Source organism: Crocuta crocuta, unplaced genomic scaffold (genome assembly GCF_008692635.1).
Source record: "Crocuta crocuta isolate KB4526 unplaced genomic scaffold, BGI_CrCroc_1.0 scaffold346, whole genome shotgun sequence".
Taxonomy (NCBI): Eukaryota; Metazoa; Chordata; class Mammalia; order Carnivora; family Hyaenidae; genus Crocuta; species Crocuta crocuta.
In genome coordinates this window covers 2,704,244-2,717,496 of record NW_027527957.1, presented here as the reverse complement: position 1 = coordinate 2,717,496, position 13,253 = coordinate 2,704,244, and the positions used below count along the sequence as shown (strand labels likewise).

The 13,253-nt window shown below is 41.5% G+C and overlaps 1 protein-coding gene and 1 long non-coding RNA gene across 2 annotated transcripts in view; one reads left to right on the top strand and one right to left on the bottom strand.

Moving 5' to 3' along the window:
- Positions 1–4,267, bottom strand: part of NAF1 (nuclear assembly factor 1 ribonucleoprotein) — a 45,056-nt gene extending 40,789 nt beyond the window's left edge. Inside the window, exon 1 of the mRNA XM_077752744.1 lies at positions 3,774–4,267. Within this exon, the coding sequence (XP_077608870.1) occupies positions 3,774–4,102 (329 nt within the window). The 5' untranslated portion in view covers positions 4,103–4,267. The remainder of the gene's footprint in view (positions 1–3,773) is intronic.
- A 79-nt stretch (positions 4,268–4,346) lies between these two features.
- LOC144222263 (uncharacterized) lies at positions 4,347–12,659 on the top strand. Its single transcript, XR_013332351.1, has 3 exons — positions 4,347–4,665; positions 11,504–11,675; positions 12,210–12,659. It is a non-coding gene; the product is annotated as an uncharacterized LOC144222263 (long non-coding RNA).
- The last annotated feature ends 594 nt before the right edge of the window (positions 12,660–13,253 follow it).

The following is a 13,253-nucleotide window of genomic DNA, read 5'->3' as shown; positions in this document are numbered from 1 at the left end:
CACACACACACTCTCTCAAAACAAATAAATAAACATTTAAAAAAATAAAAAATAGGGGCGCCAGGGTGGCTCAGCGGGTTAAGCACCCGACTTCAGCTCAGGTCATGATCTCACAGTTCATGGGTTGGAGCCCCATGTCCAGCTCTGCACTGACAGCTTAGAGCCTGGAGCGTGCTTCAAATTTTGTGTGTGTCTCTCTCTCTCTCTCTGCCCCTCCCCCACTCGCACTGTCTCTCAAAATAAACATAAAAAATGTTTTAAATGAAAAATAAAATGGCTCAGTAACATATATATGTGAAACTAAGTTCTGAAATGTTAATAAGTATTAAATCAAGACGATGGCTGTGTGCCTGTACCATTCTTTCAATTTTTTAATTAAGAAAACACTAAGCAGAGATATGCTTTAAAACTTTCTCCATAAATGTATACTGTGTACAAGATAAAGGCTATGCTCCTTAGCATATTTCAGAGCCCTTTACAATCCCATCTCCTGCCACTTCTCTAGCTCAGAAGCATATAAAACTGCCCAAATTCCCCTACTTCCACATCTCATGCCATTATTTGTGCTATTTCACTGGAATGTTCCCCCGGGGCAGAAAAATTCCATTTTTCTTAGTTTATTTTTTAAAAAATGTTTTATGTTTTATTTATTTCTGAGAGAGAGACAGCATGAGCAGGGGAGAGTAACAGAGAGAGGTAGACACAGAATCTGAAGCAGGCTCCAGGCTCTGAGCTGTCAGCACAGAGCCTGACGCAGGGCTCGAACCCACAAACCATGAGATCATGACCTGAGCCGAAGTCAGATGTTTAACCGACTGAGCCACCCAGGCGCCTCTCCATTTTTCTTTATGGGCTCAACTCAAATATTACCTCTGAAGCCACCCCCTATCTACCAAAGGTGCACTTATTTCTTTCCTTACCTAGCACAACATTTTTTTCAAACTGCCTAGTATAGCCAGTATCATACTATTCCAAAATTCATCAAAACACCTGTCTTCTCAAATGTATTATTAAGTGCTTGAAATACAGACATTAGTTCTGGCAAGTATGGTCTTTCCTTCTGTTACCAGTGAACTCCTTCCTACTATTACTAGATCAGGAATCTTCCCCTCTATCCCTGATCATTTCCATCAGCATACCAGAACTGTACAGCACCTCTGTTGAATTCCTCCAAGTACGGCCTCATTTCTTGCCTTAAAGTTTCTTGACACAGTTGTTAACACATGCTGTCTCTGCTCCTTTATTTCCCATTCAGTCTTTACCCCAAACTGGTTTCCATCACCACCACTCCTTTACAAGGTCACCAACAATCTCCATGTGGTCAAGTCCAGTGGACATGTTTCTGTCATCTTAATTAACTTCCAGCAACATCTGACATGGTTCCCACTTGCTTCCTCAAAAAACGTCCACATTTTAGCATCGACTATGTTAATGGGGTATTCCACCCTCATGTGGCTTCTTCTGTCTTCATGGCTTTAAATACAACATTCACTTGGGGCACCTGATGGCTGAGAGTCAGTAAAGCATCTGACTTTGGCTCCAGTCATGATCTTGCAGTTTTTGAGTTCGAGCCCCACATCAGGCTCTGTGCTGTCAGCTGGGAGCCTGAAGCCTGCTTCAAATTCTGTGTCTCCCTCTCTCTCTCTGCCCTTCCCCCATTCGTGCTTGCTTGCTCTCTCAAAAATAAACACTAAAAAAAAATGTCATTCACTTAAAAGAGACTAAATAGGCATAACATCCAAATGCACTGTTTGAGAATCTTGCTTGAATTCTAATTCACACAAACCAACTACTAAAAGACAACTAGAGAAATATGAACACAGCTTGGCTATTAGGAGATATTAGGAATTAGAGTTAATGTTACTACATTTGGTAATGACATGGTGGTTGCTTAACTAGTACCTCATCAATCAGAAATGTAAAGAACATACAGGTAAGGTGACGCGATGTTTTAGATTTCCTTTAAAACTCTCAGGTTAAAAAAGAAAGTTAGAAGTACTAGATAAAACAAGATTAGCAAAATAATGCAAACTGTTAAAGTATGGTGACGAGTATGCGGGCATTCATTACATTACTCTCTACTTCTAACAAATTTGAAAATGTCCATAATAAAAAGTTAAAGTAAATCCTGTCTGTAATCTGATGTTCAAATTTACATCTCCAGTCCAGAATTGTCCTCTAAACTCTAAACTAATTATCCCACTGCTTCCCTGACATCTCCAATTAGCTGTCAGAGAAATCTCAAACTAACTGCAAAACTTAAACATTCCTATTGGTCTTCAGCCCCCATCCCAGATAGGTTACTCCCCATTTCACTAAACAGCACCACCACCCACCACCCACCACCCAGTTGACATCTCTGTCTAGCTCACTGACCCATCTACTAGCGAAACTTCAAAATACTTAACCCAGACAAGGATGGTCACATCATGGACTCATGCAACATCTTTCCAACTATTTCCACAATAACCCGTTTCACTCTTGCCTCTCTGCTTTCGCTTTTGAGAGAGCAAGAGAGCGAGTGCAGGAAGGGCAGAGAGAATCCCAAGCAGGCTCCAAACTATCAGCACGCGTATTTGAGTATGTTATGTGGGATATTGAATAGGTGAAAAAAATAGGTATGATCCCTGTCCTACACCCTAGTGAGAGAGACCAAAATCAAAACTAAACACATCAATACATAACTGAGATCATGACCTGAGCTGAAACCAAATGTGGGAGGCTAACCGATTGAGCCACCCAGGCACCCCTCTTCTTTCACTCACTCTTGAACCCAGTTCAATCCTTCCACACAGCAAAACATTAGAACATAAACCCGAGAATGTCATTTCTCTGCTTAAAATCAACAGCTTCCCTAACACTTTGAATTAAAACTTTAACATGGCTATATGGTCCTAGAGGGTTGGCCTCTCCTATCACTTTCTCAATGCCTCACTCGTTCCTTTTCACTGTAATTTTCACCACCTAATTTATGTATTGCTGTGTTTAGTTTTATTTTTGGTCTCTCTCACTAGGACGTAGAACAGGGATCATATCTATTTTATTCACCTATTCATCCCACATAACATCCTCAAATACTTGTAGATAACGTTCAGCATGGTTTAGTAACATCCTACAACCTTAAGTCCTCTCTCACCACAAGTATGATATTTATAAAACACGTGGGCAGGAGAGCTGTTTATAAAATCTACCCAGATCACACAATAATGCTAAGTAGCAATGTTACCATGATTTCACTAACACGGGCTCCCTGCAAGGATTCTACCAATTAACAAAATTGTCAGAAGCCAAATCGGAAATGTGTGAAATCCTTTAACCGGTCCTTCCTTAACTCATAAGGTTCAAAACCAAAACAAAACAAAACAAAAAGAAAAAACAAACAAAACCCAAACAAACAAAACCCCCCACACTCTCAACCTGTTTTTTCTTAAAAGATCCGACAAAACTCAAAATCATAACTGCAAAGGGACACGCGAAACTGAGTGGTTATCGAAATAATCCATTACCCTCAGGGTTTGTTGTTTTCTACGATCTATACATAGGACCCTTCAGACTACCACATTTAAGAAAGAGGGATCCGATTATTCATCTCGGATTCACCACGCGATTTGCTGAGAAGAGGGAGGAAATGGGCGGTCCGAGCTACTTGTCAACACGTGCGCTGGGAGCTTAGCTACCTCGCCTCCCTCCCGGGCCCACGCGAGCACCCCCTCAGTCCCTGGCCTCACGCCTCCCTCCCACCCCCGGAGATCCGGGACCCCTAGGCATCCAACCTGTCCGAATCTGAATCCGAGTCCGAGGTCTCTAGAGAGTCTGGGGTCCGCGCCTGCTCTGCGGCGCCCGAGCCGGTGACGCAGTTCCCTCCCAGTGGAGGTTCTGGCCTTGATTGCGGCGCGAGTTCAGGCGGCTGCTCCTCCGCAGGCTGAGCCTGCGCGGCCTGCCCGGTGTCCGGGGACTGCTCATCCGACTGTGGTGGCGGCCGAGGGTCTGGGACAGGTACAGAGCCCGGAGACCGCACCGCCTGACCTTGGCTATCTCCCAAACTGGTGCCATTAAATTTCAGGGTTTCCAGCTGAGCGGCAGCGGCCTCCACCACTTCCATGGCGTCGCGCCGGAGACCCAGTCGGGCTCACGTTCAGGGTCCTCAGAGAGGCTCGCGGGTCCCTTGGGAAAGGACAGAACCACCCTGTTGCCGGGTGTAACCGCGCCAGGGCCCGACTTCCCGCGTTTCTGGGTAACTGCACGCCGAGCAGTCTGGAGACACGCCCCCGCCGTTTACTCAGCGGCACTTCCGGTGGAGCGTACGACGTGACCTGACGTAACTGCGCTCACTGGGGGCGGGGCGGACCTGCGGGGCCCTAAACCCTCCGTTTCAATGAAATTCCCAGGAATAGCTTGGGAAACTATTCCTTTATTTTATTATTTTTTTTAAAATTTATTTCTAGGAGAGAGAGAGAGAGAGACAGCGTGAGCAGGGGAGGGTCAGAGAGAGAGGGAGTCACAGACTGAAACAGGCTCCAGGCTCTGAGCTGGCAGTCAGCACAGAGCCCGACGCGGGGCCCGAACCCACGAACCGCGAGATCATGACCTAAGCGAAAGTCGGACGCTTAACCGACTAAGCCACCCAGGCGCCCCGGGAAACTATTCCTTTAGATCTTAAAGAAGGTAAGCGAAAGTTCTTAGGAGTGGGCAGAGATCAGAATTCTATGGTATCTTTTTTTTAAAACTGTTTAATGTTTTTTTATTTTGAGAGCGAGTGTGAGTAGGGGACGGGCAGAGACAGAGGGGGAGAGAGAGAATCCCAAGCTGGTTCTACACAGAGCCCGATGTGGGGGGCTCCACGCCACTAACCGCGAGTTCATTACCTGAGCCGAAGTTGAGTCAGACACCTAAATGACTGAGCCACTCAGGCGCCTCTATGCTATCTTTTTTTAAAAATGTATATATATTTATTTATTCTTGAGAGAGAGAGAGAGAGACAGAGTTTGAGGGGGCAAGGGACAGAGAGAAGGGGACAGGATCCGAAGCTGCTCCAGGCTCTGAGCTGTCAGACCAGAGCGTTCACGTGCTTTGAACTCAGGAACTGTGAGATCATGATCTGAGCTAAAGTCGGAGGCTTAACTCACTGAGCCACCCAGGCGCCCTTGAACTTAAGTTTGATGCATCAGCCCCTTTAGGAATAGTAAATAGTAACTATTGTTACCATTTAGTAAGCACGCATATGTGCTACGGACGGTGCTAAAGATTTTCAGTTTTTACTGAGAATGTATTGTGTGCACACCACACTAGCAGACCTTCAGAGAAACAAAGTGAGATGAATACCTGGTCTCTGATTTTAAGGAGCTTACAATCTAACTGAAGTAAAAAAAAAAGTCGATGCACAGAAGACAACTAGAGAAACATTTGAAATGTGAAATATACAAGACACAAGTTCATCAGTCATAAGAAGTTAAGTAAGATTGGTTAGCTGTATCATGGAAAGCCTCCAAAGAGACGCAGGAATTTAAGCCTGAGATACCACTCCTTAATGCGGTAAAGTTCAGTGTTCCCAACTAAGTAGAACTGTGTTCATATCTCAGCCCTACCATTTCCTTGTTTGTGTAATAGTAACCTTGGGGCACCTGGATGGCTCAGTTGGTTAAGTTTAGGTCTCCTGATTTTGGCTCAGGTTAGGATCTCATAGTCTGTGAGTTCCGCTCTGCATTGCTGTCAGCATAGAGCCTGCTTGGGATTCTCTCTCTCTTGCTCGCTCTCTCTCTCTGCCCCTCCACACTTGTGCTCTCTCTTTCTCTCTCATTCTAAATAAATAAACCTAAAAAAATAGTAATCTTAAGGAAGTAGCCTAACATACTAAAATCTCATTTTTCCTACCTATAAAATGGAGATAAAAATACTATCTCATATAGTTCATGTGAGTACTAATCAAGGATTTATACAAGAAAATGGCACGTGTCAAATACATATCAGTGTGAAAAATGGTTGCTAAATAGAACAATGAACAAACTTACGAATAAAATGACACTTCAGCGACAAAGATCTTGCAGAGATATGTGGTATGAATGTGAAAAGAGAAGAAATTTAAGTCAGAATGTCCTTCTAGCCAGGTTAAAGTCTGTTGCATGTTTCTAGGAATTAAATGATGAAAGTCTAAACCAGAGCTCTGTGAAATACTCCATGAAATAAAGTAAAGGAAATTCCCAATATCAGAAGAATCAAAGTACTCTAAAATTTCTATTTAAAAAATTTTTTTAAATGTTTATTTATTTTTGAGAGAGGGAGAGAGCATGAGCAGGGGAGGGGCAGAGAGAGATGAAGACACAGAATCCGAAGCAGGCTCCAGGCTCTGAGCTGTCAGCACAGAGGCGAATGCAGAGCTGGAACACACAAGCTGTGAGATAATGACCTGAGCTGCAGTCAGACGCTTAACAGACTGAGCCACCCAGGCACCCCAGTATGCTAAAATTTCTAACCGAGGAAACTAGAAAGAAGTTGATATTAACCAATAAATATGGAGAAGCTGGAATGAAATAATGATTTTGTAGCTGAATATTAGAAAACTTTGGACATTTAATTGAAAATGCCAGTAGGCATTTGCAAATATGAGACTGGAATTCAATAGAAAAATTACAACCAGGGGATGTGGTTTGGCAATAATTAAAATACCTGTTTGTTCATTCAGTAATTATTTACTCAGCAGTACCACGTATGGTGCACTGCACTGTGAACTGGGCGTATGGGAAGGTGGATAAAGCAACACAGCCCCTGCCCTTAAGGAGCTAACAGTTTAGTGGAAAAGACAAGTTGGAAATAAGTGATAAATAACATTAGTGAAGAAACATTATAGTAGTATGTACAATAGTAGTAGAATGTACAGATGGAAATGCTAAAGAGAGAGAAGCTACATGTAATTGTCTGTTAAAAACCCTAAATATTTGCATTCCCTCTTAGGATAAAATCGAGACTCTCTGCTCTGATCTAGCTGCTGCCTCTCTCTCTCATTTCCATTCTTCTTCTGCTTTCTCCTTCCATGTGCCAGTCATCTCACTGGTCGTGATCTCCCTCCCACACACCAAGCTTACTCTTAGTATATGGCACTTCCACTCTGCTATTCTCTTTTCTCTTCTTATTAATATGGTTCATGTCTTACTTTTACTCATTTCTCAATTCAGATATTACACCCTTGGTAGGGCTTTCCAGACCACCCAATCTAAGAATACCACCCTTAAACCACTCTAGTTGGTTGCTCTTTTTTTTTTTTTTAGTACTCCATATTTTCACATGAAACGGCTACATTTATTGACTTCTTTATTGTCTCTGTTTTCCTACAAAATTAATTCTGATGAACTCAAGACCTTGTTCTGACTCACAGCTGTCTCACAGTGCCCAGAACCATAATGAATCCTAAAAAGATTTTTTGAGTGGAAGAATGAAAAAGAAAACAAATAATGAAGTTTTATGAAACAATCACAGTAAAAGAGAAATGACTTACAGATAAAGGTACAGATGATGTCTAAGTCATTCATTCAATTTAGATTAATCTAATGATATCTAAGAACGTCTACAGGTTTCCCATAAAAATCTTTCTGTTTTCTAGGTGGGATGATCTCCATGTTTCAGAATAAAAATAGCTGGACCTCTGCCTAGATTTGAATTATGTTACTATTTTACAATTGGTACATTTTATGTGTTTGAATGTTTCAAAATGTCTTGAATTTACCTACTTCCAGAGCCTGCCTCTCTAACTGCTTTACTTCCAACAGCTACTAAACTTAGCCTGATATCTTTAGCCTGAGGCTAAGAACTAAAACAAAACAAACAAACAAACAAAAACTTCTAGAAAGAATAAGTAGCTTATGCGATCACTATTAAAATTAAGAAAATTCTGGGACACCTGGGTGGCTCAGTCAATTAAGCGTTTGACTCTTGGCTTCAACTTGGGTCATGATCTCACATTGGTGAGTTCAAGCCCTGTATCAGACTGTGTTGATGGTACAGAGCCTGCTTGGGATTCTGTCTCCCTATCTCTCTACTCCCTACCTCTTGCTCTCTTTCTCTCAGAGTAAATAAAAATTAGGGCATCTGGGTGCCTCAAGTTCGTTGGGCACCGGACTCTTGATTTCAGCTCAGCTCATTATCTCACGGTTGGTGGGATCAAGCCCCACATCGGGCTCTGAGCTGGCAGCATGGAGCCTGCTTAGAATTCTCTCCCTCTCTCTCTCTCTGCCCTTTCCCTGCTCGTGCGCTCTCTCTCTCTCTCAAAAGTATAATTAAATAAATAAGCTTTAAAAAATTAAATTAAATTAAGAAAATTTGTCTTTAATTAAACAGCCATGTTATATTACAAAGCAACCATGTAAAAGACCTTAACCTATTCTTCGAAGGGCAAAAGAAAAGTTTACGAGAAGATATTCATTTGAAAAGAAAACAAAACTTGCAAGTTCACCAATCTCTACTTATTATAAAGATTGTGAAGAGGCACCTGGGTGGCTCAGTCGGTTAAGCATCCAACTTTGGCTCAGGTCATGATCTTACAGTTTGTGGGTTCGAGCTCTGCATTGGGCTCTGTGCTGACAGGCTGGAGCCTGGAGCCTGCTTTAGATTCTGTGTCTCTCTCTCTCTCTGCCCCTCCCCCACTCACATTCTGTCTCTGTCTCTCTCTCTCAAAAATAAATAAACATTTAAAAATTAAAAAAATAATAAAGGTTGTGAAATTTTACAAAAAGAGAAAACAAAACGCCAACCAACTCTTAGTGCCATTTTTCACTGATTTGCAGGGTCTTGCTTCTCAAACTGTACATGAGCAGCTTTCACATCACATGGAAACTTAACTAAGGCTGCTGAAGGTCAGGCTCCACCTTCTGAGTCAGAATCTGTCTTTTAAGAAGATTCCTCATGTTGATTTGATGTACAATGAAGTTTAGGAAACTCTGCCCTGGTGGCTGTGTGAGGGTGGGAAACGTGCCCGAACAAACAGCGCTCAAAAGTGAAATAAATGAAAGCCTTTTGCAAAAGGAGTTGAAGAGCTGGAGCATTGAATCTAAACTAAACAGACTGAACAGTTTGTTGTCTGTTGACCCCTCTACCTGGATGCCCCCAAAGCACTTCCAACTCTAAAATCCAAAACCGATCTCAGCATTCTTTTCACTCTATTTCTTCCCCTTTATCTCCTATTCTGGTAATGCCACCAATATCTACCCAGTCACCCACTATATACTAAGTTCACGCCTCATCAATTTGCTGCATGACTTAATCCAAGCCATGTCATTTTCTCTGTCTGATGTTTAGTCACTCATACATTCAATAAATATTCATCAGACACCAACCGGTGTCACATGAACTGCTAGGTATTGAGAAGAAAGTGGTAAACACAACAGAAAAGGTCCTAGAGCTCATGGAACTCACAATATGAAATTTCAGTTTTAAATGATGAATGGTCACAAGAACAGAGCTTTATAGACCTCGGAGTGTGTCAGAAGCCAACAAAACTGAGGGTTAGGGAATGAAGAGATTGGCATTCCAGATCACTTATAAGTGTTTCATATAAGATTTCATTTGAAGAAAAGATTTAGTGGCAAAAGAATAAAAAAGAACACTAATAACTTGAAACCTAAGACCTTTCACAGAATTGCAATTGTATATAGTCTGCTTTTAGTTTTCAAATTTTTTGAATTCAGGAATTTTTATAAAATAACATGACATGGTGATTGAACTGTTTATTTCAATGTTTAAAAAGACATAAATAGGGGCGCCTGGGCAGCTCAGTTGGTTAAGCTTCCAACTTTGGCTCAGGTCATGATCTCCTGGTTCATGGGTTAGAGCCCTGCGTCAGGCTCTATGCTGACAACTCAGTCCCTGGAACCTGCTTCGGTTCCGAAAAAATCTAAATTGATAATAACCTGGGAAAAGAGGAGAAATAGTTGGACGGGATAAAAGAGCAAAGGAAGGCATGTCCCACTTCCCACTATCAGCAACCAGCTCAAAGAAGGCTTCGGCTGGAGGGAACTGTGAAGATTTGATGTTAAAATACAATTTAGAATTTTGACTATTATGTAAGACACATTGTTATTTTTATGTTTACCACGTTAAAAGATCATAGGACATTCTCTTTTTGCTGAGTGACCAGAAAAGTCAGAGAGGTTGAGTTTTCACACAAACGGAAGGATTGCTCCCACTGGGCGATTTAATGGGACAGTGGAGGAAATAAAGTTCATTTTTTGGATTACACTGCTCGAGTCCGTTGTGTTCAAAATACCAGTTCCCTGGTCCTAGCCCCCAGACTTACCCAGCCATCTGCCTTCCAAACCTAGAAGAGTTCCCCACTACATAGTGCTCTTTTATTACCAAAGCCAAACACCCCTCAAAACCTCCCAGAAAAGAGATGAAGGTAATGCAAAGAAAGATGCAAATTGCTGCAAAGTAAACTGAGTTCCTGACCCATACCAGAGAACCAGTGTCATTGTTCTCCTTGCTTTCTTGCTCTTGCACTTTCTTGAACTCATTTTCCTTCATTCTTTATTATGACTTACTTTTCCATATAGCCTTACTCTTCTGTCCTGACACTCAGCTCCAGTCTCTGGCTAGATTATGGGCGTGAGGGTGCATAGATAGGGCCTTTAGCCTCCTCAAGCACACTCTAAACACTGCACTTGTGTGGTTATGGTGCAGGAGTGAGCGATTGTGCCTTTCTTGGGAAGGCAGTTTCCATAGCAAGCTTAGGACTTCAGGTAAAAAAGGATCTCAGAATGTTAACGTTTTACTATATATTCTCATTGTCACTCCGTGTGTGTATATATACATCTGTGTATCGATACATGTTTGTGCATGTATCTCTAACATGGCCCATTTGGAAAGTAATGGCAGAAATGATGCCTCTCTACCCTCAAATATTTCAGCGCATGTTTCCTATAAAGAGGACATCTCATGCATAAACACAATACAATTATCAATTTTACATAACAGTCAATTGTTTATTTAGAGAACAGGGCACTTATTTTGAAGAATAATCGTTAACTAGGGTTCCTCTGATGTTTTCTCATTATTTGATTCATATGATATATTTATTTTACAAGGATATTGCAAAAGCAATGCTCTGTTTCTGTCAGCAAATTACATCAGGAGACATACAATTTTGAACTGTGACATTATGGTAATGTTAATTTTAGGTAAGCTGGGTAAAGACTCAATAGGAATTCTGGGGCGCCTGGGTGGCTTAGTCGGTTAAGCGTCCGACTTTCGCTTAGGTCATGATCTTGCGGTTCGTGGGTTCGAGCCCCGCGTTGGGCTCTGTGCTGACTGCCAGCTCAGAGCCTGGAGCCTGTTTCATTCTGAGACTCCCTCTCTCTCTGACCCTCCCCTGCTCACGCTGTCTCTCTCTCTCCTAGAAATAAATAAAATAAAACATTTAAAAAAAAAAGAGTCAATAGGAATTCTTTGTACTATTTTTTTAACTCTTCTTATTTATTTATTTATTTATTTATTTATTTATTTATTTATTTAATTTTAGAGAAAGAGAGCAAGTGGGAGCAGGAGAGAGGAGCAGAGGCAGAGGGAGAACGTCTCATGAAGAAGGCTTCATGCTCAGTACAGAGCCCAATGTAGGGCTCGATCCTACAACCATGAGATTATGACCTGAGCGGAAATCAAGATTTGGGTGCTCAACTGACTGAGCCATCCAGGTACCTCTCTTTGTATTATTCTTTTTTTTTTTTTTTTTTAATTTATTTTTGAGAGACACAGAGCACAAGTGGGGAAGGGGCAGAGAGAGACGGGGATCCAGAATCTGAAGCAGGCTCAGAGCCTGATGCAGGGCTAGAACTCAACTCACAAACTGCAAGATCATGACCTGAGCTGAAATTGGACACTTAACCGACTGAGCCACCCAGGCACCTCATGTACCATTCTTTTAACTATTCTGTAATTCTGAAATTATTCCAAGAAAAAGAAAACTCCAAATATATATCAGTATAATTGAAAATAGAAATAAGAAATAAAGCTTTAAAGAAGTTTTCCCAAAAAGGGAGCGGTGTCTGCAGCATATTGAATTGCTCAATATAAAGCATACTCAAACTATACTGTAAGTTTATCTTTAACTCTTTACTCTTCTGGTGAATTCTATGTAATTTTTTTGTAGTCTCATCTCATCAGACTCAGCATTTATTATTATTGCACTTCTGACACTTTTAAATGTTGTCTCTTTATTCTACCAACAGAGCTCAAAACCACCTGGACTAATATTGCATCAGGACCTCTACTTAACCTTGCCCAGGGACACATTGCTATGAGCAATGCTGCCTGCAATTCAGCTCATCTGCTTCAAGGTGTAAAAAGAAATAATAGACCCAAAATAGAGTCACTTGTGCTAAGCCCATGTCACCAAACCAAGGCTTAACACCTAACCTAATTTTACTTTCAACCTTCTTCCAGGAAGTCTTACTCAGTTAGTCCAGAATTTTCTGATCAGCACTAATGAGGTAATTTGCCACATAAACCCTTTTTAATTCCTCAAAGGAAGATGAATGAATCTGCTCTTGCCTTATCCCTTCCCCTTCTACCTATAACAACTTTTTATCTTGTATAGCTCTTCAGAGCCCTTTTCTGCTTGCTAGATGGGATGTTACATGATCCATCAATCATTGAATAAAGCAGTTTAGATCTTCAAATTTACTTGTTTAAATTTTTATTGTTTAATGGATTTGGTGGCAGCTGGATCTGAAACAAACTTCTGATGGCTTTCAGGGACAATAAGAAACATAAGCATGGTGTTCTGTGAACCTTTTTTGAGTTCACTCTCTTTCTTGTTCTTCATGAGGGCCATGGGTAAGTCCACTAGGTACTGAGCTCCACTGTCTTTACATTGAGCTCCTAATCTAATTGCCTTTTCAGGGCTTAGATCAGCTTGAGCTGTCAGATGGTTCCAACTGGAACCTGAGTCCCAAAACTCCTCAGTTGTTTGGAATCTCTTTCCTCAGTTTTAGTCCATAGTCCCCATTTACTGAACTCTGCTGGTTTAATCCACCCTGGGATTTACTGGTGGCATACACAGGCTATTCTCTTGGTCAGGAAGCTGTAACATTCTCTTGGTTATTGCTAACCTATTAAGGTTTACATGTCTGTTTGACTGGGTTTGTGTAGATAAAGGCTAGTTGCTGGTGGGGATATTGGGAGGAAAAAAGCCACAAAAACTGGAAGGCACAAGTTGAGAACTTAAGTCTGTTTTAGAGCACTTATTTCAAAGACATTTATGTGAAGGTTAG